Source organism: Poecilia mexicana, unplaced genomic scaffold (genome assembly GCF_051168715.1).
Source record: "Poecilia mexicana isolate PSO_F unplaced genomic scaffold, ASM5116871v1 scaffold_3, whole genome shotgun sequence".
Taxonomy (NCBI): domain Eukaryota; kingdom Metazoa; phylum Chordata; class Actinopteri; order Cyprinodontiformes; family Poeciliidae; genus Poecilia; species Poecilia mexicana.
In genome coordinates, this window is record NW_028263372.1 from 29,113,767 (window position 1) to 29,140,425 (window position 26,659).

The following is a 26,659-nucleotide window of genomic DNA, read 5'->3' on the forward strand; positions in this document are numbered from 1 at the left end:
TAATGCTGTGTGTAATGTGACCATCTGATCAGTGTTTTATGACTCTGGGTCTACCATCCTTCAATACTGGTTTCCAGTGACACCTCCACCATGGTAGTAATTGGCACCAGCTACACTGGACTGAGTTTGTCAGGGTCCAGTGACAAACTCGCTCTTGTTTCTTTGTTTATTCTGTTTGCTTAACTTCACTGGAAGGCAACAAACATTTAGGTCTGTCATTAAACAAAGAATGGATATATGGGAAAAACATCTCATGCTCATTGTTAGGTATGATGGAGGATGGTGATGCTGAGGGCTTGTGTGTCTTATGCTTTTTAAGGCTGTTAGTTTATGACACCACCAGGTCATTGAATTACCAAGGCATTTAAAATAGAAATGTTGTAAATTCTGTCTGAAACTGGAAAATTTGTAATCACTGCAAAGTATTTACCTTTATCTCTTTTAGGTTATAACTAATATAAATTATTGAGTCATATTTGTTGATGCATTCATTATATTGTAAGTTATTTAATTTACTCTGGAAGCATAAACGTGAATTCAGTGCTGGTAGAGGCACCTGAAGGGAGTTCCAGGCATCACATTTTTGAATCTTTAAAAGTGTTTCAGCTTGACCACACTCTGTCTCAGATCTGTTTTTCTCTGATTGCTGACATGAAAACTATTTTTGAACTGTGAGAGCCAAACTGTGCTTTGATTTCCTGCAGCCTTTGAGCGGGATCATGAATACTGTAAATAACTACAGGTTTTGTGGATCTGAGCATCCCAGCAAAGCCAAAGTAATGACCTCTGATTTAGTTGTTTAGTAATGCAAAAGTCCCCGAACAGCGATTCCGCTTATTAAACACACTATTAATAAAAAAGTTGGAGAAAAAAGACAGATTTGTGTTGTACATTTTTGCTCTAAGGCAGGCTTTAAGATGTTCCGCATCTTAATTTCAGCTGCCAAACGTGGAAGCATGAGCTTACAAGTAAAACTAGAAAGGGACGACATGTCCTCAGGTTAAGACTGCACCCACCGTTTCTGTCCTCAGGCTCTGCCTTTTATCTTTGTGCCCGGGCGCTCACTGCTGTGTGCGTTTGTGTGTGTTGCCGCAGTGGCTCTACCCCCGGAGAAGACAGACAGGTGCTGCGTGGAGGAGAAGATGCAGAAGAGGGACAGCCGGTCTCCCGCGGGGCCACAGAAACAGCTCCAGTTTGAAGTGAGTGTCAACGCAGAGCGGGAGGTTTATCACTTCCCCCTGCGGGTAAAACTGGGGCAGTGGCAGGACGTGCACTCACATGCGCACTTTATGAAACTGTTTCAGGAGCTGGAGTGTGCCGTGTCTGTGGAGGAGGACAACAGACAGGAGTGGACCTTTACCCTCTACGATTTTGACAACAATGGCAAAGTTACACGAGAGGTAATATTTACTTAAAACAGCTGATTGTAGCTCTTTAAAGGGACAAGAAGTCCACCCAAATGTTTACCAGCACTCAGTTTTAGGTTTCAACCTCTGCATTACAGAAGCATTTCCTTTAATTAAATTAAAAATATCAATATTCAACCTCATCTTGGAGAATAAAGACATCCATGTTGTGCATTAACACTTAACCACCCCCAAATAAAACAAAGCCAGAAGAAAGTGGCGTTCACTCTCCTGTAGCTAAATTCAGCGAAGGTGCTGCTCAATGTGGCCTGCATCTGCCGGATGGAGATCTGAGAAAACATCCAGAAAAGCATTTTTTTTAGAACAACTTGAATCGGTGAAGAGAGACTGCAGCACTCCTCTGTGTGGCTGGTTGTGCAGTTTTTTGGCGCTGCCTGTGGCTCTGTAGCTCCTGAGACGGCAGACAGTGACTTGGTGAGGGAGAAAAAGCTTTCTCTTCCACTATGATGCTTTTATTAGTCACTTCACTGAAGAAAAAAGTAAAATGAGAAACACAGGAAGCATGTATTTTACTGTTTAATTTTTTTGTGTGTTTACTTGATTTATATCTGAAAGTATTTGTAAAATCCATACCAAAAGACATTTAATGTCCTTTGCTTTTGTGGATTAAAATTTCAGATAATTTAAAAAAACACTGAAACACTGAACTTTTTCACTCTTTTCTTATCTTTCATGATTTTCAGCATGTGAGCATTACTTAATACAAAAAGCATTACTTGAAAATAATTAACACAAACATATATATTTCCATACAAAAGTATTGAGACTTCTTTATTTTTTTTTCAAAGTGTTTGTCACGTGTTAGACCAAGACTGATCAGCACAAGTGTGAGGTGGAAGCAAATTATACGTGGTTTTCTGAGTTTCCTAAACGAAGATCTGAATTGTGCGGTGTGCAAGTGCACTCAGATCTGCCCATGAAAGCCATCCAGTGCAAACAAATGCTTGAAACAACTTTGTACAGTTTAAACATTTCAGGGAGCTGTTCAATGCATTATGTGCAAATGGAAAGCTTATGTTACAACTGCAAGCCTAGTGAAACATGACCACCCACAACAATGTGTAGACCAGGAAAGAAGAAGTCGAGAGACATGTGGTGACTCTGTCCACAGCTCTGTCGACAGAAAAACCAACAGTTCCGCTTTCTAAAAAATATGGGTTATATAGATGATGTCAAAAAGATAGTTATAAATATTTCTGTTTCTAGTTTAACCCCAGTTGTTTCAGGTTCACTTGCATAATTCACAACAATAGAGGGCATACATACATATATGAGTAAAAATATATGCCAAGCTTTTCAGGTTTTTATTTGTAAAATAATTTTGAGAATTAGGTGTTGTTTTCTTCCTCTTTACAATTATGCTGTACTTTGTGGTTGTCTATAAAAAATTTCCAATAACGTCCATCGAGGTTTGTGAAAAGTGTCACATTTTTCCAGGCCCCTCTCAGATTTAGCCCCTGTTCTTCCCTACAGGACATCACCAGCCTGCTCCACACCATCTACGAGGTGGTGGACGCCTCGGTCAACCACTCTCCTGGCAAAAGCAAGACTCTGCGGGTCAAGCTCTCCGTCGCTCCAGACTCAAGCCAGCGGTGGAGGAGCTGTGCTCAGGGTGCCACAGGTAAGTGCCACGTTAACTCAGTGTGGGGCAGCTGCTGAGAAAAGAGGCGACTCTGAAGTTCCATCAGTGGATCTGTGCTGACAGCTCACTCAGAGACTTGTTTGTTGTCATGCAGAAAGGCGGTCGCTTCAGGCCTGTCAGAGCTTTGTTTCCTTGCAGTTTCTGCATTGCTCCATCCCTCCCACTCAATGGGGTTCATTTTTAATGATGGGGGGTGACTGCGTAGAGAGAGAGAGAGAAAGAGAGAGAAATAGAGAGAGCGCCCCCTCCCCTCCCTTGCCGCCTTCAAATACCCTAAAAGAAACCTTAAGAGATGTGCCAAGTCCTTTTGATAACCACAGCCATTTTTCTTTTTTCCAGTACTCCCCTTTTTTCCCCTTTTCTCCCCCTCTCTTTGTCCTCCTTTCTCAGAGCTGTGGGGAAAATATAGCAGCGTTCGACGTAACTTTCCTCACTGACGACTTGGCAAACAAGTAGTCAGAGGAAAATATCTCAAAAAGTATATATTCCTGAGTGTTTGCATCCTATTGTTTTGTCTATAAATATCTGTCAGGAGATTCAGATGGAGGAAGCTTTGAAAAGATTGCCTTCATGCTAATTTCAAATCGCATCAGATCCCACATCCTAATAATACTATTGCTGAAACCAGCCTGGTTTTTATGGTATTCTGCTCCTTATAAGAGGCTGGGAGTTGAAAATAGAATAAATGAAGCACTGTTGTTTTTCCTTATCTATAGATCTTCAAAGTGAAAGCCTAAAACAAAGGTTGCTTTCTTCCGAGTCTTGTGTGCCTGGTGTTGTGTGGGGGTGTGTGTGGCTTCTCTGCATTGCTCCCTTTGGTAATAGCCCCCTGTGTCTTTGTGCATTCTCAGACATGTCCCACTCCAGGGAGAAAAATGACAAGTGCATCGATGATCTCAAGAGTGCAGACAAGAAGTCTCGAGCGCTCCTCAGGTAAGCCCAGCTCCCTGTAAACTCACGTTCTGGAGCTTCTGGTATCTCTACAATATAAAAACCTTACATCTGCTTCCTTGTAAATCCAAGTTTCATCAAAAGGTTAATGTATTTCAACAATTCAGTTGAAATACATTAGATGGTTTGCATCTAATGAAACACAACATTTAGTTTATCAGAAATTTAAACATTGCATTAGGTCAATTAAAAATATTTTATAAAAAGTGCAGAACTATTGACCTACTGAGAAGTAATACAGTATATATTAAATTGACTCAGTACTTGGTCAGTGATCCTTTTGCAGTGATTACTCCATCAGTGCATTGAGGTAACTGACCAGTAGCATTCCTGGGGTGTTTATGTACACTTTTTCCTTCCACTCAACTTTTTGTTAATGTGCTTGGATACAATGCACATTTATACATTAAGCATTTATTTGTTTTAATTTTGATGGCTTAATCTTTCAAAACAACATGAAACAAATTAAGAGAAGATACTTGACTAATTGTATAAGACCTGTCAAAAAGGATTAACAATAAAAAATACCACCACTGAAATATTTATACGCTTCTGTCAGTGCGATGAAGTGGCAAGTCATCCTGGAAGATGAACTTAACATTTTATTAAAGCTTGTCAGAAGAGGGATCAGTTTGGATTTCTTTATCCTTCATGGAAAATAAATCTGCAGTCCATAAAATTCTGTAAATCCTGTCAAGTCCTACTAAGCATAACAAAAGGAGCAGGTACAAAAAGAAAGTCTGTTACTCTTGGTTTTTACTGAAGATCATTTATGCCATTGAACTGAGGAAGAAGTTGTAAGTTTTTAAGGAGACGATGACAGAGGTTTACCTTCCATGGCAGCAGCTTGTTATTAAAGTCCACAAGCTGAATTTGACTCCTCCCTGAAACTTTACCAGCCACTTTAACCTGGGTCCAAAGTCTGGTTTATTGGCCAGAGATTACTTGCCGCACTGGGCAGTGATACAAAACATTAAAACAGATTCAATAAAACCTCTATCTCAGATTATCTATGGAAACTTCATCCTGGACTTCAAGCCCCTTGGATTCTGTTGCTCTCCACTTTTGTTTCAGAGTTTGGGAGCTTTGTGTCCAAATCAAATGCTGTATTTAAATAGAAAATGTGATTTTAAAACACTGAACACTTTTCTTTTTAGCAAACTAAAGACTCTTCTGATGTTGCATGTGTTTTATGAGTGATTTAACTAGTGATGTTACAGCTGTAGCTGATGTCACCAATATGTTAAGTTCCCCCAAACTAGGGGTTCACTGATTTTATAAAGCCTAAACTTTTTTAGACCTTTGCCGAGGTAGCTAAGATTGGTGGACAAGATCGGCTTCATATGTAAAAATCGGTCAATCATGGATTTCCCAAAATTAAGGAAATCGGCACAGATAAATTGGATGACCGATAAATTGATGCACCCGTACCCCAAACTCTTAAGTGAGAACTACTTAACAGTCTTCTCTAATGTGCAGTTATCCATGCTGCTGATTCACATTTGTTTTTGCCACACTTTTCCTTCAACCAAATTTCATGTTATTGTGCTTGAGAGAAAGATGTTTTGTCATTTATAATGCTCATGAAAAGTTCCAGTTACAGCGGTACGACTGTGGAGGCCATAGCATTGCCATCACATAAAAACACACAAAAAGCATATTATTATGCTTATATCACTTTATCTGTAATTAATCTAAATAACTGATTTGAATTGTGAAAATACTTTTGAGTTATATTCTTATTTATTATGAAGTACCTGTACATCCTTTTCTTTATGGAGATATAAATGTCCTGTTATGTTTTTTAAGAGGTTCTAACCTTCAATCATTTGTTTGGCACAACAAAACCTCTGTTGTTTTTCTTCTGTCCACATTCAGCGACTTGAGATGTAACAGTTCCAGCTCTGTAACAGTTGTCCCGTCTCTGCCTGATCACAAGCAACGCTTGTTTATCTTCCCCAAACTGCTTCCTAATGAGAGGTGCCACTCATTTCCACAGACGCCACCACAGCGACCACCACACCCACTCTGGCTGCCAGCGCCACTGTGTGGACGAGAACCTGGAACGCAGGAACCACTACTTGGACCTTGCAGGCATTGAAAACTACACGTCCCGCTTTGGAGCTGGTGAGTGGACCGGGGCAAAGACGGGTGGGGAGGACGGGAGGCAGACCATGGCTCTTTGAAGCCCGTCATTACTGCCGCACCTGCTCAGGGCCATTAGGTGGGACGACCAGCCTTCTGCGCACCTCGCCAGCACAAACATCTGGGTTCAGGCAAGCACAATACAGCGAGTGTTTGAGGGGAAAGTCCATCAACAGGACGGGGTGGTGTGAGGGAAAATTTTTAAAGTTGAAAAAGTTTCAGCCTTGATCTGCCAGTCAGTGATGACATGCCATTATTGTGTTGTTGTAGGAAAAGTGCTAACAGGAATCCTCTGTGTCTGGGATCTCCAAAAGGGAAAGATCCTGAAATAAGATTGGAGAGTTTTTGCGTTGAGCTTTACACACCTAATTTGTATCTACCTATTTTGTGTAAATGTAGAGTCAGTGTGTTTCCAGAGGCAATGCCTGTTTGTTTGTCTGTGAGAAGAATTACACAAAAGGTCCAGGTTAACACTATGGACACAGCTAAATTTCTAACATCTGCGACTTTGGCAGACTGTGATGATAAGGCATAGATGTCTGGAAATTCAGACAACTCTTTTTTTAAACCAAAGATCTTAAGAAAAATATTTGAGAAGCAACTTAATTTAAAATTAATCAAACTAATATCTCTGGGGGGTTTTCTCTTTTAACTACTGCTGAGAGAGGAAGCTTTGTGATTATGAAACTGAACAAGTAATTATTAAACTGATGAAGCATCTAACATCTATCAATAGTTTTTTGGTCTTTTAGGAATCTAAAGAGAGTTCTGATACTTTTATTATTCTAGGAAGTATTCTAGGAAATTGGGATAAAAAAATGAAACCAAGGTTTGTAGCTACTGTTAAGGGCTAGCAAGGACATTTCATACTTCACAAAAAGTAAAGTGCAGAACTCCCACAAAGTGTTTTTACATCACAAGACCTTCATATTTGAACACCAGGCAAAAAAGGTTCTGCTTAGAACAACAATCTGCAAAAAGTCTCAAATCAAAACAGAATGTCGTCATTTTGTCTGGGAGTGAATGCAATCAACTGTACACTGTCACTACATGCTTGTGGAGAAGGAATTGCCGCAAAGTCAATGTCTCAAAATAATCTGAAATGTATCTGCAAGTTTGTGTTGACGGTATGTTTGTCAAGAGTTGTGGTTTGTGGCAGTGAGAACGAATGCTGAGACTCTGATGATGATGATGATTTAATAAAGAGAGCTCAAGCACAGTCCAACACAGGCGGCATGGCAGAGAGTTAGCACACAGCTAATTACTGGTAGCAACTGGTAGAGGATTGAATAAGAGAGCTAAACCAACACAGGGCTTTACAGTTCAACTGTAATGGCAGGCAGACAAACGACATTCGACGTACGACGAGGATCCGAGAAGAGACAGAGACAACAGTTGGGACTAAATACACAGGGAGGGTAATCAAGGAATGAGACACCTGGGAAGCAATCAACGGGGAAGACGCAGAAACAACAGAGACCCAGGACAGAAACTGAACACAGAAAAACCTTAAAATAAATACACAGAAACACGGATCATGACAATGTTATTATGAAGAGTTAACTTAGTTTACTGTAAGAGATAAGTGAAGAACTCTCACTAGTTTTGATCTATAAAAATCAACAGCATGAACAGTGATGCATTCACGGTTTTGGTTTTAAGGTCACTGAAAGCTTTGTAGTTATATTAAAAGTACAAATTCAGTCAGCAAATTATTTCAGTATTTGCTAATACAAAATTGATGTTAAGTCAAACAGAAAGCGGTGAACTTTTCACATGTTGATGTTACAAGTATTTTTTTTAGCTACAAATGATCAAAAAGCTAAAGGATCTGCTATGTTATGGCATTATAGAAAATAATATTTTCTCAAAAGGAATTTAATTGTTTATTTGCATTTTATAATGTTTTGTTAATATTGCATAAAAAGGGTGAAGTGATTAAATGAAAAATCTGCATAATGTACTAATTTGTTACCCAATTAATCATCAGAATAATTGAATACTAAAATAATTGTTAGTTTACTTCTCTGGGTTTTGACTGCCAACATCAAACAGTTCAGTCAAGAAATACATGTTTTGTTGATAGTTGTTTAGAATAATATCATCGTCTCTCTCTCTCTCTCTCTCTCTTTCTCTCTCTCTCTCTCTCTCTTTCTCTCTCTCTCTCTCTCTTTCTCTCTGGGACAGGTTCTGCTGCAGAACCAGCAAAGGTAGAGGCTCAGGCTCGCTCATCCAACCAGGCCCGTTCTCGCTCACATGAACCAGAAAATGGACACGCCCACTCGCACCACCGCAGGCTGCAGTCGGCTGTGGACACTCCTGCTGCAGAGAGCCTCCACCCAGCCCGGCCCAGAGGCCAGGACGCCGGACGGCATGGCATTCGTTCTCCAAAGACTCACAGCCGCACACCGCCTGCACAGAACAGTGGGAGGGTGATGAGGAGTCGAGGCGCCCCGCCTCCCCCGGCTCTGCCCTCCCAGACGCCCCCTCATCAGTCGGCAGCCCCCTACCGCAAGTACAAACAGCGATCCAAGGAGAGCCAAGGCTACCGGGCCTTAGGCTCTCTTGGCTCTCCGGGACCTATAGTGGAGAAAGAGCAGGTCAGGGACCTCCCAAGTGTGTTGCTGTATGAGGGTGGACTGGCACAAGTGGTCCAGCGGCATGAACATCACCACCACCATGAACACCATCACCACTACCACCACTTTTACCAGTCCTGAAGCTCTGGCCTGCCTGGGATGACTCAGCGCCCCTGCATTGCCACAGAAAACAACCAGGCCAGCAGACTGACTGCAGTGCTGCACCTGGCAGCACAGGCACCGGACATGGGGAGGACAAGAGGGCGACAGCCAGCGTGTGCCAGGGCTGGAATGTTAAGTAACCAGTGCTACAAAAATGTTGGTCTGACATACAGAAGCTTTGGTATGCAGTAGGACAGTGAGTAAGAGCCAATGTTGAGTAGTTGAACTGAAAATCACACGAAGGCTCAGGAGGCAATCCAGTTCAGACCCGCTGACCTGCAGACCATCAGACCAGCATCCCACACTCCCCAGACCACTAAGTCAAAAGGAAGAGGAGGGACACGACGAGGAAGCTGTGACTGTAATACAAAAATATATGAAGGAAAATGGGCGACGAGCAATTTGTGAAAAATTTGTGTCTAAAACAGAATGACGGTGTGCGCACATCGGAGCGTTACGACACTTGTGTGTGTTGGAAACCACTGAAAGTGTGCTCAGAATTTAAAGCAAGCTCCACAGCAGAGTTTTGAAGAAAATAAAATAACCCGTAATACACTGTAGGCATAAAGGGGAAGGAAAACTTTGAAACAATATAATTTATCCCAGATCCGCTTCTACCTCTGTTTTTTATCCGAATTGTTGTTCTGATGGAAACGTTAAACAAGCATTCATTTTCAAAATCACTTTTAAACTTTGTTGAATGAAGATAAATCATGTCACAAACTGCAGCTCTGAAAACTAGGAAGCCTCCTCTGATTTATGAACTAACATTTGCTGTACATAAGGTATTTATACTGTCATCGATTTTATAAGCTTTATTCATGTATTCATTGTGGAAACTACATTTTTATTATGACCACTAGGAACTTCAGTAAAACATGTAATTGAACCCTGTCTCAGATTTCCATTAATTTCCTCTCTGCTCTAACCTTTACTCCTAACTGTAACAGAGTGACGTCTATTACTCTAACCCAAAAGCCTGGATGTGGAACCAGTCTTCCAGACCCGTTGCACAGATTTGCTTAAATAGGACTGCGTTTACTGTAAACTTGTTCTGTTAGCAGGTGATGTTTTAATCAGTCCAGATAAAGTTTGACTTATGTGTCATTCTCTTTTGTCTTCACATTTTTTTTTATTCAGCATGCAGAATGTTGGCACGCTGGATTTTGGCATCCCCCCCTGACGCCGTGTCCCATGATCTCCTAGCTGCTCCCTCTGTTTCCACCCCATCAGCCTGTCCCACGCCTGTCAGCAGGTCTTTCGCTGCGCCGCCATGTGTCCTCACTGCTCAGCTGACAGAACTCTGTTTGTGATGCGGCTGGGCGATGGCGCTCTCAGCTGTCTCATTCCTCTGGTGCCGATTAACCCCGGAGGCCAGCTTGCAGTCTCCACTGAGCACATAACTCATATCTCACGACTACTGCCCTGCTGGCAGTAGGAACATTCATCCCGTCCCCAGAAGCCCTAAAAAATAGATGTTGAGGGTACCCTCGCTTTTAAATAATATGTTGCTGTAACTTATTTGTGCATTGATTTTTACTCTTTTAGGCACATCTGTGTGTCATTTTAGCAAAATAAAAAAAATCACACTTTTATTTGTTCACATTTTGTAATGCTGCAGACACAAACTTAGGATGTCATGTGGCATGTCATTTGAGGGGAGAGCACTCCTGACCCATGAAGGTGACCTGTTGGTGTCTTGCACCAGGATTTTAGGTGGGGATCCTGTCAGTTCTGTAAAATGTCAGGTCAACATCTTAAAGGTTTTTTTTTTTTTTCAGTTCACCGCTTAAGGCATTTTACGTATTTGGAAAGTTATGGTTTTTAGATATTTTAAGGTGAGTATCATAATACTTTTATGTGTTTCTGATATTGGTCCAAACAAAGTCAGATGAGAACAGAATAACTTCAAGTCCAGAAGATATTCCAGAACATAATGTGGATTATATTTGGTATATAGTTGTCTTGTGTCACTTTTATGTTTTTTTAGTCCACTTATTATTATTATTATTATTTATTTATTTTTTTTGGAAACTTGCTTTTTCAAATGTCAAGTTATGAAAAGCTTGCATACTTCAGCAGTTATATTAAGAGGGCCATATTAGGATACATTTTTGCTGTATCCCATGTAAATTGTTATGTTTGTGTTGGTGGAACACAATGCGTTATGTTAAATAATGGATTAAATTTGAACTTCCCCACTATCAAATATGAAGGCATAAAAACTAAAATGATAAACAAACAAAGAACTCTGGGATATTGACTTTAATGTGGGGAAATGAGAGACTGCCATAATGTGTCCTGTTTGTTTTGTTTCCAGCTGATATGCAGAGAGCTTTGAAGTGTGGATTGGCACAGCAGGGTGCTAGCTTCTGCAAAGGAAGGATGCTAAATGTTAAGGGATCAGGGGGACATGAGATAGTCTCTTACCAATATAGACTGAAAAAGGTTGAAGAAAAAAAAAAGCAAATCCAGTGATAAGGTACATCTGTTCCAGCGAATTTATGAGCCTTTAACGCTTATTTCCCTCCATGCTGGATAAGTGGCTCCCTTTCTGCAGAGAATCTTAGAACTTCAAAGCAGATTTGCTTTGGATAATGCAAATGATCAGAATACGCTGGTTCCAGCCTCCTCAAGAACATGAAAAGGAAGAGTGGGAAAGAGAAAATTAAAACTAATTGCTGTGGCTGCCTTTTATGTGTGGAAAGAAGGGCAGAAATAAAATACTTCAATTATTGTCAAGTTCATACGATTAGGAAATAAGCTGACAAAGTGCTAAGTTTCAGTGTTTCTGACCCAGTGGCCGTTTACATTAAATGTTCCTTTGAGCTGCCACTTGGTTCTTGCTTATATCTGACGAAATTATAATTAACAGGATTAAATTCAGCCTATAATCCTCATGCTGATACTGGTGAGACAGGCTACTTCTAAATCTGTTTTGGACTATGGGTTGTATTCACTGATTCAATCATATGATGAATTTGTTGAAACTCTTTACTTTGTGACTGAATAACTGTTTGCTCAGAGATCAAAATAAAACCTAATTTGCATTTAAAGGTGCCCTATGCTTCCTTAAGCAAGTTAGGATAGGTCTATGGGCTATACAAAATATATTCACAATATTTTTTGCACAAAATTATTCTTAAAGAATGAGATTTTTGTCTGCTCAGTCCTGCCTATTTTGAGCTTTTTTCAGAATTAAATGTTTTGGGCCACTTGCCACTTTAAATACAAAATAATTGCTCCTTGCCACCCCTTCCCAACTCAATATTTACTCTCGCATGTGAATATGACTGCAAACAGATGTGCAATTATACAGCGGTACATCTTTGAAAAGCAGAAGGAGAGCCTTCTGGACAACCAACAAGAATGAAGCAAGTGCTTTCTGAATGGTTAGTCAACAACAAAATTCTTGTCTTTTCCAGCAGCCATTGAACAGTGCAGTGGAAAAAACAGCTGACCAAACGTCCTGGGGCTCAACTTGGGTTGCTAAGAGACGGACGGAGCTCAACATGGGTGTTTTATTTTTTAAGCACTTGGCCTGTTTTTAGAAGCAGTATAAACCCAAATGTCAGTACAGAAAATAGCAAAATGTGAATTTTGCATAATACATCCCCTTTATAATCCAAAATGACAAATGAGGAAACGGATCAGTACTTTTTGCTGTTGCTTTTTTCTTTTGTTATTCTTCAGGTAAGTTGCTTTGTATTTTAAACTCCAAATAGACGAGGTTTATTCCATTGATACATCATAGTAGACTTTACTTTCTGTTCATGCTGGCACTGAAAGTCGCTATTCAAATTTGGTGCTAGGCAGCTGTTTTCCTTCGCACTTTAAGTGAATAATGGCTAACATTTTAATAGTGTTTTAAAATAAGCATTGCAGTATAGTGAAGTGCTGGATGTTATGTGAATGTTAAGATGTGTTTATGAGGGCTTCATGTACAGAAAAAAGGCATTCATCTAAGATTTCCCTGCATTTACATTTTTAATACCCATCAAAATTGTTTTTCAACTGAAAAAAGTTTTGGTTATTTAACCAGTAAGATTGGTAAAATTTTGCGTTTACACTTGCAAGTGTTCTGAGGTATGTCCTACCAAGCAAACTAATGTTTCATCCCTCCCCCTCCGTTAACTGAACGTCCTGTGTAAAATTAATCAGGTGTCAAACCTTCATATAAATCAAAATTCAAACTATATGAATAACTCTTTGAATATGAATGTGAAATAACATTTCCTGTATAGTAATTTCAAAGAAATCTGCTTTTGCTTTGCTATTTCACACATACTTAATTCTTCAAGCTCTGAGGTAATCCCCTTAAACTGAAAAAATGTGGCCTTTAATAGGATATTCATGGAAAAAGAAATCTATACTCGGGGGATATAATGTGCTACTAAACTTTTCTTATTTCACATTATAAAGCAAAAGCTGCTGTCCAACTTCTTCAAAATCAGAGCTTGTCGTGTGGACTTTAAGAAACTGACTCCAGACCTTTAGAGATAGCAAATGAATAAAACAAGGCTTCAAAAAGTTGCATTGGTTTTTAGCAGATCATTGGAGCTCTTTCTTTTTTGCAACATCAAAGGCAGCCACGGCTCTTTGATGTGGCAGCATGCTGTTTAAGGTACAGACTGAATGGAGAGATGTCAAGCTGCAAGGTGCCTCTGTAGTTTATGCTGAGTGCTGCAGAGAGCTGCAGATGAAAGGAGCAAACAGAGTTTGATAATGAATGTCCAACAAGTAGGACCCATCTCAGACAGTGCACGCTCAGCGGGGCGCCCCAGCTAACCTTGAGCGCAGCACCCCAAACCTTGGGCAGACGCTGGAGACCAGACTCCTTCAACTTGGCATGCTTCAGCAGAAAGAGAGGCCCTCAGATGTGAGCTTTAATCTTCCTGTCAATTAAATGCTGATTGACACACGCACAGTCGCACACACGCACGGTTACCCGGGCTGACCTTAAACAGCCTGCTCTTAAAGAGACGCCATCCATTTCAACAGCTAAGTACCGCTCTCTATTTGGCTCCGACAAGCTTTTTCTAATTATACAGCAATCCTTTCCATGTTTGAGTCACTTTGTGGCTTCATCCTGTGCATTTTCTACGGTACTCCTGGATCCTCTTACAGTTAATGTCGTCATTAATCTAATGAGCTAATCCTCTTTTATTTGTTAACCCATTAGCTTTGGGGAATCTGGGATGACTGCCCTCTTTCGCTCTATATCCTGCAGCTTTTTTACTTGAAACCATTGATAAAATGAGACATGGCTTATAAGGGCAAACATATTTTCTCCATATAATTTTACAGAGAATAGAACTTATTTTTATGTTCAATGGATATCTGGAAAAATAAAATGTTACAATGAAGGTATTTCTTCATGGCAGTGTTATTGCAACTCAAAATCTTTAACAAAAAAAGAAAGTGTGGGTCCTAACATGGCATAGAGAAGGAGTCATTTATAAATCTTGTTACACCAAACAACCTAGCCTCATTTTTAAGATGTTCACATGTCATAGTTTTACCAAAACTGGAGTAAAACTTATCTAATCTCCCTTATTCCCTGTATTGTGGAGACACTCCAGCTCTCTCAAAGAGGGAGAAAAAAATCTGCAAAGTTACTGCCTGAGATAATGTTTGGAATCCAGATGTTCATTGGGTAAATCCAGCATCACTTCTCACTTGCCACACTTTATTACTGGCAGCCAAACGTTGAAATGAAAGGATTCATGGTTTTTCCCTGTGTTATACCATTTCATAATGCATAATTTATGAATATCTATGGTGGGATTTCTTTCAGTGGGTTAACTTTATGGATTGTTACTGACATCTGGTGATAGTTTCATGTTAATTGCACCTTTAGAATTATATTTACTTAGAAAAGCACTGATGCATTAATTGATGCAATACTTATCCTACTCACTAATTAAATTATAGATATATTATTATATCTATAATTTCATAAACATTATCTTACCTTTGTCTGACTTTGTCTATGACCTTTGGCTGCATCTATACATTGACATCTGCACACAGATTAGAGCAGGGGCTCTGTGATTGACGGAGTATGGTAAGTCAGGATGTAAGGAAGCTGCTGCAATCTGTATCCTAAAAAGTACATAAAATACGTAAGACATTTGATAAGATCATTGGTTCTTTATCAAAATACTTTTAAATCTTTAACTTTGATTCTGATCTGCTGCAAGATGATTATTTAATCTGCTGCAACAACTGTTTATATTTCAGTCTATAGAAAATGTCTTTTTTTCAACCATCCTGTATTTATTTTTTAAATTTCTTCTATATTCATGTTTTTGCAAAATGAACAAATTTTTGTTGTAGGTCATCAGTTTGTCATTAGCTCGACGTCCAGCTTAACACCATTTAGCACCAACTGGAAATAAACCAGTTGAACATTTAGAATGTAAATAAGACATTTTGCCACAGAGAAAATATATTACATATTATTATGTTAATTATTCACACACAAAAAAATCTGGTTTCAAATGAGACATCGATCAATCTGTATTAAAACTATAAGATTTTTTTTAAATCAATTTGCTGTAAAATATTTGGACCCTGTATACAGTATATATGAGTAAGACTTGTTGAGTTGTGATAACTACTTGAATGATTTAGACTTTGTTATGTAACTGTGTAGGCAGCATTGCCAAAAAATAAGCATGCAGGTTTATTTGTTGACAAAGCATATAGAGGTAGTTCTGATCACACCATTAGGAAAATACAGTATACAATTGTCCAATCTTATACTCACATTATGCTTAGAAATCCCTAAAAACCTACTTGAAAAGTTCAAGATGTTCAGTACTTGGCCATATTTTTAGTGCACGATGCAAAGGTGAGCTGAATCTGAAGCAGCCAGGACTTACATGCCTTTTCCATGAGCTGGAAACTGATAAAGAGATTCATCTTTGGCTTTGTCCAGAAACACTGAACATTATCACAAGTCACAGTCCTTAAAGAAGACATATCCTCAGACATCATAATTACAATTTATCTGATTCCCAATCTGGCTATTAATGATAGACGAGGGCAATTCAAATGCAGAAACCCACATTCTGAGCTTTTCCACAAATTCTTCAGAATCCAGGCAAGGAAAATTCTGATATTCTTTTCAGATTATTTATTTACCAAGTGTCAGTTTTTATTCCTCAAATTGCCTCTGGACCCCCTTCTGTCATTCGAATGACAGAATTCCACGTTAAAGGTTTGTGTAGTAAACCTGACAGAAAGCACTCAGCATTACACTCCCTTAGGTGGAGTCGGCTGTTTCTCAGACACAAAGAAGAAAAGAAGCTGCTCTTTGAAAGATTGTGTTTGATTACTCCTGTCCATGTGTGTGTGTGAGGATTCCCCCCTCCCTAGCAGAACAAAACAGAGGCGAATAATAAACTGATCTCGGTACTCTACAGGGAGCTGCAAAGACCACAAAGAATAAATCAGTGTTCTTTCTGAGCCATTTTTTGTCCTGACAGTAAACAGTGAACATTTCCTGATGTTACAACCCCAAGCTCTGTTGTGTTTAGGGTTGGGGTTGTAACGTAGGATTCTACGTGATAGGCCAATATATGGTGTTCACATCCTTTTTTTTTTTTTTTTTTTTTTTTTTACAATTAAATATATATATATAAAAAAATATTGAAGCAACCTTATTTTGAAAACCCTAATTAAAAGACATCTACAACTCAAGAATGTGTTGAATGTCTTGCACTTCAAAAGTCTGGCCTTCATGGAATCAGGGCAAGAAGAAGGTCATTGTTTGAAATAAGCCTTGGAAAGCCATGGAAAATATGGAATAAGGTGTTTTGGTAAGATGAAACCAAAAATAAACTATATGTCCTATTGGAAAAACACTGTTTGTGGTGGGAAAGCAACACAACACAATCCACTCTCTGGGTGAAACATGTTGGTGGAAGCATCATGCCAGTCTTATGCACACCCCTTCAAATAAAGTGTTACTTTACTGCTTCCATTAGCAGAAACGGGATGTTGATGGGAAGGTTGAAGGAGATAAATTAATAGACCAATAAATCATCATCATTATGTGGGTGATTGTTTTGGCAGAGACAGTTGACTTCTCTTCCCCTTTCCGCTTTGTAAATGTGTACATTGCGTTGATCAATGGAAAAAAATGAGAGAAACTAAGGTTTGTGTTTTCAGCATAACAAATTTTGGAAAGGTCATCTTGCAATGCTCTTTAAACAGAGCAATATGAATTCAAGTCTGTGTTTGCTCATCACTCTCATCACTGTTGGTTTTTTGTGATGATGTTTTACTCAAACATGCTTAATTTAGTCATCTTAACAGAAATTAAACTGTTTCTTTTATAGTGTTTGCAGGATCTACCACATCATGTGAACACAGTCTGAATGTGTAAGCACAAACAGGCAGAAAGGAGATCATATAATTGAAAATAGAAACAAGGAAATGTAAAAAGAGGAATTAACAATAAAAGCTCCCAAGATTCTGAGCGTTTTCTTCTTATGCAACACTTCCATCATGTGGCTCCAACCCTAAACTACAACTACTGTGTATCTCAGACATTCAGTCTGCTCATTTTCTGTTTTGGACAAATGTAAACATCTAGTGTTTTCCCTTCAGCTCCTCCTAAATTACTTCACTATAATTGTACTGCAATTATAGTGAACATCTGCAAGAGGATACTGAAATGTCACTACATTGCAACAAAGGGGTTTACCAGGTGACAAACTTCCTCTAAATATTACGTAGTACTTGCTTCAGAAATCATCAGGCAAGTGACATAATCGTGTTGCCTTCCAGTGAATCTAGTTGTTTCAGGGGGCGTTTTAGGGGATATTTTAGATGCTGTGTTTCGCTTGTAACCAGTAGATACTCTTGTTCCACTTGACAAACATGGCATCAGAGTCCGTTTCGCTTTCACATGTGGAATGAGGAAGGGGCAGGTCTTAAGCTCTTAAACGTATCTGCCTAAATAACAGATGGAGAGAAAAGAGGTCAGTTGTTGAGACCTTACAGTGAGTACTATTCCTTTTTTACCAGCTTCGTTGTGTTTTTAAAGTCCTTAAAGGCAAATTTTGTTCATTTCTTGTTAAGAGTTTTGTATATTTGTATGATAAAATCGAATGGGATGTAGCCAGTGTGTGTCTCCCAACCCCCCCCCCCCCCCCAAAAAAAAAAAAACAAACAAAAAAAACGTTCATGAAAGTTAATCTTTAAGGAGAAGTTCTCAGTGTAGATTGAAACCAAAATTATGCTTGCTGCGACAGGATGTGACTCCAGAGGCAGCAGAGGATCAAGCTGACTGTCACAGGCATGGGAGCTGACATTATGAAGACATGCTTGCCCCAGGAGCTTTTACTGAAACGACGTGCTGAAATTCTCCACGCCCTCTGCAGCAGCGGGTCTGCCGAACATCTAGAAAGGGTCATGGACATGCTGCTCGCCCAAGGGGAGCTCGGATGGGAGGACTGCCAAAATGTACTGGTACCAGGAAGGGCTCTGTACAGCAACGCAAGGCAACTGCTCGACTTGGTTTATACAAAAGGTGCAGACAGCTGTGAGCTCTTCTTCAGTGCGGTCAAACAGGTCTTGCCGGAAGCTCTGGGAGATGCGCTCTTCTTGTCAGGATGCCATTCCACTTTAGATTACACAGAAAAGCCTCAGAGAACGTCCACTGAGGAACTCTTGAGTCAAAGGCCGGACCTCGTCCTCAAGCTCCAAGGCTGTATTGATGGTGCTCTGAGAGCGCTTGTTGAATCAGGCCACTTTTCCTCCACAGACTGTGATGGAATTCAGCTGCCTATTTACACTCCCTCTCAACAGGTATAGTGAGAAAACACAGCAGTCTGAAAATATGTGCTTTGAAAAATTATTTGTATTATTTGCTCTTTTTTTGGGTTAATTTTACATGTTTCATATTATCAAACAAAAATTTTATTGAAAAATCATATTATGATTTTATTTATTAAGGGAAAAAGTCTGTCCAAACCAAACCAACCTACAAATAAAGTAACCAACCCTTCTTGTTAATCTTGAGTTAACAAAAATGAAAACAGTGCGATTGACTTCTATTGATGTTTAAAGGGTTACAAATCCATTTCAAATGCTCAGTGACTCCAGCTAATCACAGTGAGAGTTAGTATCTCCAAAAGAGGAAAACATGAAAAGTAATGAAGCACCCTAAGAGTGGCAGACTCTCCCAACACCACAGCACATTGGTGTTGGGAGAGTAGAGGGGTCACAAAAGAACCAAGCATTGTAGGTCTCATTTTAACTAAGGTCAAAACAAAGAGCACGAAGCTGGGGACAGTTCCAAAGCAAAAGCCACAGCTTGTCAAAATAAAAACCAACGCTTAAATTTTGCATTTGTCACAAAAGATATGATGATCCCCAACACTTTGGGAAAATTAGACTTTTGAGTGACAAGACAAAAGTGGAAGCTTTTGGACAGTATGGGTCCTTCTAGATCAGGTGTAAAACAATGACAGTATTTCAGAAAGAGAACATCTTCAACTGTCTGAAGTGGTGGTGGTGTGGGGCTGAGGTGCTGCTGCAGGCCAACATCTGTAAGCCTATGAAATATGAAAAATTAATAAACTGTCTTGTCTTGTCTGACCTGCTAGCAATAAAACTTTTCTTGTCTACATCTATGGCTAAAATACATAAACACATGCATTCATAAAATGCCTATTACTGTAATGATGTACATATATGACTGTCCCTTTTGCAGTAAATCTCAAACTTGTACCTGGAATTGGTATTTCCTTCAAAATTTTAGAGACATGACGTGTGACCTAAATGAATCAAAGATCACTAAAAGTGATCCTTGGCTCACTTTCAAAGGATATTTTTGTACATTTCACCATGTGACCATCTTTCTATTTTAAAATGTTCACATGACACCTCAGAAACGTTTGTGGTTTTATCTATTTAAGTCAAGGTCTTAAGCTGTTTCTGTGATCTGAACGTTCCTGTTGTTTTCACAGGCAAGACGTCTACTTGACCTTGTCAGATCCAAAGGAGAGTCGGCGTCTTTGGCAGTCCTGCAGTTTGTTCAGCAAAGCCTAGAATCTGAATCAAGCCTGGAGCAGACAAACCCAAACCTGACTAATGGTATGTTGACTACAGTGGTTACATTTTCAGGTGTGGTTCCTTTTTAAAAATGTGTCAATAAAGTATTGTAAAGACACAGAGAGAAAAAAAAACTCAGTAAAATGGTAGTGGAGATAGTTTGAATAACTTTATGGACTTTACAGTTCAATACATAAAGAAATCAGGTGAAATGTGAAGCAACTAATGGTCCGCTCATATTGCTTCAATCTGTTTCTATTAGTGAAATAATGTACTGTGACAAAACACTTCATCAGATTCCATAGCATGTGAGCAGAAATTAAGGTCATTGCTCCAGAGTGCATTTGTAAACTACAATCTGACCTTTTGTGTAATTGTTGGCGTTTTTGCTTCCATTTTGCAGATTGTGTCTTTCAGCTTATGTCAGTTCAGAACTTTCCCTGCAGAAAATGACACTCTTATCAGTACAAATACAAAACTCACTGGGGTTTACTATGTTTCACATTTTGTGCATATCTCCTTCTTTTCCCTCAGAATTTGTGAAATATCAGAAGAAATTGAAAAGCTCTGTGTCGGCACAGTCCCGCTTCCTTAGTACTTATGGAGGGACCAGCCACATGCCCTTAGATGACATCTACACTGAAGTCCAGATGGAGCTACCGAGCAACAGTTCTGATAACTACAAATCTATGAGCTTCGAGGAAATAATTGGACCCGTGGGGACGGTAAATGATGATGCGGACACAGTGCTGGCATCCGGGGAAGCAGGAAGTGGAAAGAGCACCTGGCTCCAGAGGCTACACCTTCTCTGGGCTCAAGGGAAGGCCCTTCAGGACTTTCTCCTTCTGTTTCCATTCAGCTGTCGCAGGTTGAACTCGGAGCAAAGGGATCTGTCAGTACAAGAGCTGCTGTTTCAGCACTGCTGTTGGCCAGACAGGGGGCAGGAGGAGATCTTCCAGTTCATTCTGGACCACCCTCATCTTGTCCTCTTCACCTTCGATGGTCTAGACGAGCTCAAACAGAGCTTTGCGGACGAACAAAGGATTTGCTGCCCCAGCCAACGTGCACCTGTTCATGTACTATTATTTAACTTAATCCAGGGTTCTCTTATGAAAGGGGTGAGAAAGGTTGTCACCAGTCGTCCAGAGGCGGTGGGTCCTGCTTTGAAGAAGCACTTACACAAAGAGATCCATCTGAAAGGCTTTTCCCCATCTGGCATTGACTGCTTTATGAGAAAACATCACAGTGATCCAAATGAGGCTGCCAAAGTCTTAGAATCACTACAGGCAAACACAGCTTTACTTGGACTCTGCCACAGTCCAGTTCTCTGTTGGATAGTCTCACAGTGCCACAAGGAGCTTCTTGGATGTGGAGAGGGAAGCCTGCAAACAATCACTGATGTTTACCTGATGATCTTACAACACTTTTTCCAGCACCACAGCACCGTTAAGAGTTCCATAGGAGTGAATTGGCTGCAGGAGAACCTTGGGACAGTCTTGCACCTTGGACAGCTTGCCTTTGAGGGAATATCAAACTCCAGTTATATCTTTTCAGTCACAGACATGGAGACACGCGGTGTTACTGAATCAGATATCTGCATGGGCTTTCTCATTCAAAGCAAGGATATGTCCCTGGCCAACAGTAAATGCTATGAGTTCCTACATATTACATTGCAGTGCTTCTTAGCTGCTCTCTTTGCCATTTTGTCAAGAAACAGTGGTTGCTCAGCTATCTCTAAACTCTTTGAGCTGCAGGAAATGAAGAAGAAGAGGCTTAGAGGTACATGCTTTGGAGCTTGTCTGAATTCAACCAATACACCGAACATTGCTGAGGAACATTCTACAATGGCAGAAACACCAAATCTGCAGATCACAGCCACCTTTGTGTCTGGACTTCTGTCCCAGCGCTATCAAAAGCTCTTGTTTCAGTGCAGCTCTAGTGTTCTGGTGGAGAGGAAGACTAAACATGCAGAAAAATGTCTTTCAAAAGGCATGCAGCAACATTTCAGGTCCATTCCTCAACCTGTGCAGGGAGAGAAGAAGAGCATGCATGCAATGCCAGAATTTGTTTGGCTCATCAAGTGCATCTATGAAATGCAGAATAGCAGACTTGCTAAAGATGCCATGAGTAAGCTAGAGGCTGAGCACCTGAAACTGACATACTGTAACATCGGCCCCGTGGAGTGCGCTGCACTTGCTTATGTGCTCCAACACCTAAAGAATCCTGTTGGCATCCAGCTGGACAACAATTCAGTTGGCGACGTTGGAGTGGAGCAGCTTCTACCCTGCATGCACATTTGTAGCTCTCTATAGTGAGTCCAATGTTTGAATTCTTCTTAACTTAAAAGGTTTGATTATTTAATCAAACAGGGTCAATCTCAGCTTTAAAAAAAACAAAAAACTTTTTCAGATAATTATTTCAATTACTTGAAATTAATGGGGGTGGAAAGAAGGTGTGATTAAAATCAACCCACCAATATTAAGCCTTTGATTCACCTTGAGAGGTAGTTGAAACTCATAAGGAGTATGATGTTGCATGTACCTCTCAGCCTCTATAAGTGAAACAGAACAGTGCAATGATGTGATTTATTAAATGGCGAAAAATACAAGCTGTAAAAATAAGTCTAATTACAGTAAAAACCAACAGCTGTGGTTGCCAAAACTCTGCCCCATAAATGCTGTAAAATTCTGGCAACCACAAAATTGACTGTTTTTATACTGTAAAATTCTGTGAACCACAGCTGCTGGTACTTCACTGTAAATTAGAGACACTTTTTTTTTTACAGTGCAGTGTTCAGCCAAAAGTGAAATTACTTATATATACCTTCATACGGAGACTTGTGGTTTTGTTTATCTGTGAAAAAAGAAATCCATGACAAAGCCAAGTGGCTTGTAGAATTGGCCCTATTCCAAAGTAGAAATTAGACATCAAGAATCTAAAATATCTCAAACATAAACTTTGTTACTGTAGTTTAAGTAGATTATGTGTTATTATTTTTCAAAGCAATACTTTGATTTCAGGTTGTTATGTAGACTGCATGAAACAAGTGCAATGCACCATAGATGAGCCATTTTTAAAGAAAATAACTATTTAAAGTAAAATTGTATTACAATGAAATTTTATAAAATAGCGAGCCTTTGACTGTTTATAAAATTCTTGACTTTTTGTTGCTTTAGATGGCTAAAATTTTCTCTGTAATTGCTCATGTTCACACTAGTTATCATTGTCAGTAGAAATTGATTTTCCAAACTGAGACTGTTCTATCTTTTTTCCGTCATCACACTAGTTTTCCTTTTTGACCATATCCGTCAGTTTATTAAGTTTATTGAAGGTTGATTGTTTGAACTAAGACAGTAAACAAATGCAACATATTAATGTAAGCTTTCATAGTTAACATAGACGCATGTTGTTTGCTTAACAGCCTCAGAAATAATAACATTACAGACGAGGGCATCCGCAAACTGATCGACAAAGTCATCCACCTTCAAAACTTCCAGAAAATTGCGTAAGTATATCAAGAACAGTTACTAACTTAAACATAAAAAGTGAAATGTTATCAGTTTGTATAATCACTTTGTTTATTTTGTCCAGCCTTTTCAACAACAGGCTAACTGATGCTTGCACAAAGCATTTTTCTTACCTTCTAAAGACCAGACAAAATTTCCTGTCCTTAAGGTCAGCTCATGCCATCATCAAAAGTGAAACCAGACCAGAGATTAAATTTGCAGTATTCCCAATGTCTGTGTAATGTGGTAGAATAATGACAGTATATTTTGTCTTTCAGGCTAGGTAACAATAACATTACAGCAGAAGGAGCAAAGCAACTGGCAGAGGGACTGAAATTCAACCATTCACTGCAGTATTTAGGGTAAGAAAATGCTTGTGCAAAGTTTCATGCATTCTGTTTTTCAGTTATTATAAGGTACTTAGAGTATTTCTTTGTATTCAAAGGCTATGGGGCAATAAGATAGGTGATGAAGGAGCAGAGGCCCTTGCAAATGCTTTACAGAATAGCGAGTCCATTGTGTGGCTCAGGTAACATTTGCTTCAAACATTCATAAACACTTTGCAAGCTCTAACAGTTCATTGCATTCCCACTTGCTTTTTCCAAAATAAAAGAATACAAAAGCTAACAGTACAATAATGCTCTGGCAGTCTTGTAGGCAATGGTGTTGGAAGTGCAGGGGCGTGTGCCATATCTAACATCATCAGGAACAGCACATCACTGGAGGATCTCTGGTAAGTCTTAGCAAAATGCTTTGACCCATTTAACAAGTGCAGAGGTCATATGCATGAGCTAACTCTCTGGTTTGCTATTTTGGCAAATTGTGCAGCAGTGCTTAAATGACTGTGCATTGTTATTTCCTTTAAAAGGTTGACTGAGAACTGCATAACCAGAACAGGGGTGGAGTCTCTGACTCAAGCCTTAAAACACAATCATCATGTCAAGTCAGTATGGTAGGTGATGCAAAACCATACGCATACACACAGTCTTGCAATACCGCTTCAACAACAGGCTAACTGTTGCTTGCACAGAGCATTTTGTTGCATTACAACCACAGGTGTGAATCTACTAAATTCTACTGAATATTTGCTGGTCTTCCTTCACATCAATTTTAACTTGTATAGACGTTTGCTTTACAGTGTGCAAAATTAAATATTTTTAATGACCAAGCAGGTAATTTTAAGCATTTTTCACAAAGCATTTTTTCTAGGTCTAGCACTGATTTGGGGCAAGAAGACTTGATTTTATAATCTGCATTCTGAACTGAAAATATGAAATCTCATTATCTGAGAGTGTTTGTGTGCAAAAATATATAACTAACATGTTTTGTACAGCCCATAGACATATCCTATCCAGTATCACTAAGTGCATTGTGATGCTGGAATAGAATGGGGACATTACCAAACTGTTCTCACAAAATTAGGATAGTAAAATTATCCCAAATGTCTTGGAATGCTAACAAGCTGAAGGTTGAGGCCACAGGTTTGTTGTGATGCAAAAGTCGAAAACACCAGCCTTTTTTTTCCCCTTTCAATTATCTTACATAACATCATACTTTTTGATGATGAATACTTTCAATTTCTTCCTTTACTTTCCAGGTTGAAAAATAATGACCTCACTTCAGCAGAGATTGAAGAAATGGAGCAGATTGAGTCACGGCTTGTTTTCTGATTCGGTGTGATGTCATTCAGAAGTTATGTTTTGGAATATACCCATTATTTTCATATAATTGTTGATGGGTTCATGTGTACAGCATGTATCATAATTTGTACAGTGTGCAAAGTGAAATGTTTTTAATGACTTTTTATTCTAATTTATTCTAATTTTGGTGTATTTGTTTTTACTGTTGCAACTTGATGTCAGTGTCATTTTGTGCCTAATGTGCAATAACTATAAAGATTTTTATATTCAACTCTTTTGTGTCACAACACTCATTGAAAATCCCAAAACTAAAAATAGACCAAAAGGGTTTTTTTTTTTCAGAAAATGAGGAACCTGATTAAACAAAGAACTAAGCTATTCCAGCAGTGTTTCAACTGTACCGTATGTGTATTTTTTCCTTTAATATGTCAGTTTGAGATATTTAATATTTCCTATCAACTACTAATGATTTAACAAAATTCTAATTCTCAACTACAGCATGGTGTAAAATATAATCTTTTATATTGGCATAGTTTCATGCCTGGCACGGAAACTATGCCACGCTGATCTTTGTAAATCCTTGTCACTGGATGAAAAGCAGCTAAATAAAATCACATTCATGCCTTCATAACTGTGATTTGGTTCAGATACGATTAGATTCTTATGGAGGCCATACGAATGGCCCCAGACCCTGTTTTGTCAGGGTCTGGGGCGGGTTACCCTACAGTGGTGTCAGTTCTCGGACCTGGGAGTATAGTTTATCTTTCAAGTCAGCTAGATTTCCCCTTCCCCTTGAATATCTCAGGGCCCCACCAAATGTGGGGCCTATTTCCTCCTGTAACACTGCCTGTGAGTGGCTGGTGCCAATACCCACTGGGACATTGGTGGTTCTTGGCGTCTGGGGCTGGGTTTTCAGGTGTGTGCTGGTTCTCTCCTAGTAGCTGTTTGGTGGGCCTGGGCTCCCTGACTTTGTTGGGCCACTGCTACAGGGCACGCTAGTTCTCCGGGTCCCAGCTAAATCTGCTGCTAGGGGTGGTCACTGCAATTTCCAAGTCTTTCAAGAATTTTTGAATTAGATTTAGGCCTGAACTTTGATTACATAATTTTATCAAATAAATTTTAATCCTCTACTGAAGCTCCAGCTGTATGTTTAATAATTCTGTTGGAAGGGAATCTTCTGCAGGAGTCTTAAATATTTTGTTGTCTTTAACAGGGTGTTATATTGCCCTGATTACCCTGTATGTATCCATGTCCACCTTGTCATCAACTCTAATAACCAGCTTCTATATGCATCCCCACAGAATGAGGTTGCCACCACCATATCAGGTGGTCGGCCAAGTCATTTTGATACTGCTTTATGCATGTGTCTAATTTGATTTTGATAGAGTGACTCAGAAAATCTGTAACATCTTGAATTCACTGTGCCCTCCTGTTGGGGTGAGAAAACAATGAATTATGGCAAAATACTGGGTAAATAGTAATAATAAAATAAATATTATGTAAACCCAAATCATTGTTTGCAAAGTTTGAGAACCTG

The 26,659-nt window shown here is 39.4% G+C and overlaps 2 protein-coding genes across 2 annotated transcripts in view; both read left to right on the forward strand.

Moving 5' to 3' along the window:
- The window catches only part of nkd1 (NKD inhibitor of WNT signaling pathway 1), a 36,291-nt gene extending 25,790 nt beyond the window's left edge, over nucleotides 1–10,501 (forward strand). Inside the window, exons 5-10 of the mRNA XM_014980547.2 lie at nucleotides 1,096–1,199; nucleotides 1,305–1,400; nucleotides 2,901–3,048; nucleotides 3,921–4,002; nucleotides 6,020–6,147; nucleotides 8,353–10,501. Of these exons, the coding sequence (XP_014836033.2) occupies nucleotides 1,096–1,199; nucleotides 1,305–1,400; nucleotides 2,901–3,048; nucleotides 3,921–4,002; nucleotides 6,020–6,147; nucleotides 8,353–8,885 (1,091 nt within the window). The 3' untranslated portion in view covers nucleotides 8,886–10,501. The remainder of the gene's footprint in view (nucleotides 1–1,095; nucleotides 1,200–1,304; nucleotides 1,401–2,900; nucleotides 3,049–3,920; nucleotides 4,003–6,019; nucleotides 6,148–8,352) is intronic.
- A 7,197-nt stretch (nucleotides 10,502–17,698) lies between these two features.
- On the forward strand, nucleotides 17,699–25,393 carry nod2 (nucleotide-binding oligomerization domain containing 2). Its single transcript, XM_014980550.2, has 11 exons — nucleotides 17,699–17,920; nucleotides 18,173–18,728; nucleotides 19,892–20,018; nucleotides 20,511–22,287; nucleotides 23,398–23,481; nucleotides 23,568–23,651; nucleotides 23,761–23,844; nucleotides 23,928–24,011; nucleotides 24,132–24,215; nucleotides 24,351–24,434; nucleotides 25,080–25,393. The coding sequence occupies exons 2-11, from the start codon at nucleotides 18,219–18,221 to the stop codon at nucleotides 25,150–25,152; spliced, it is 2,991 nt and encodes a 996-aa protein (XP_014836036.2). The 5' UTR covers nucleotides 17,699–17,920; nucleotides 18,173–18,218; the 3' UTR covers nucleotides 25,153–25,393.
- The last annotated feature ends 1,266 nt before the right edge of the window (nucleotides 25,394–26,659 follow it).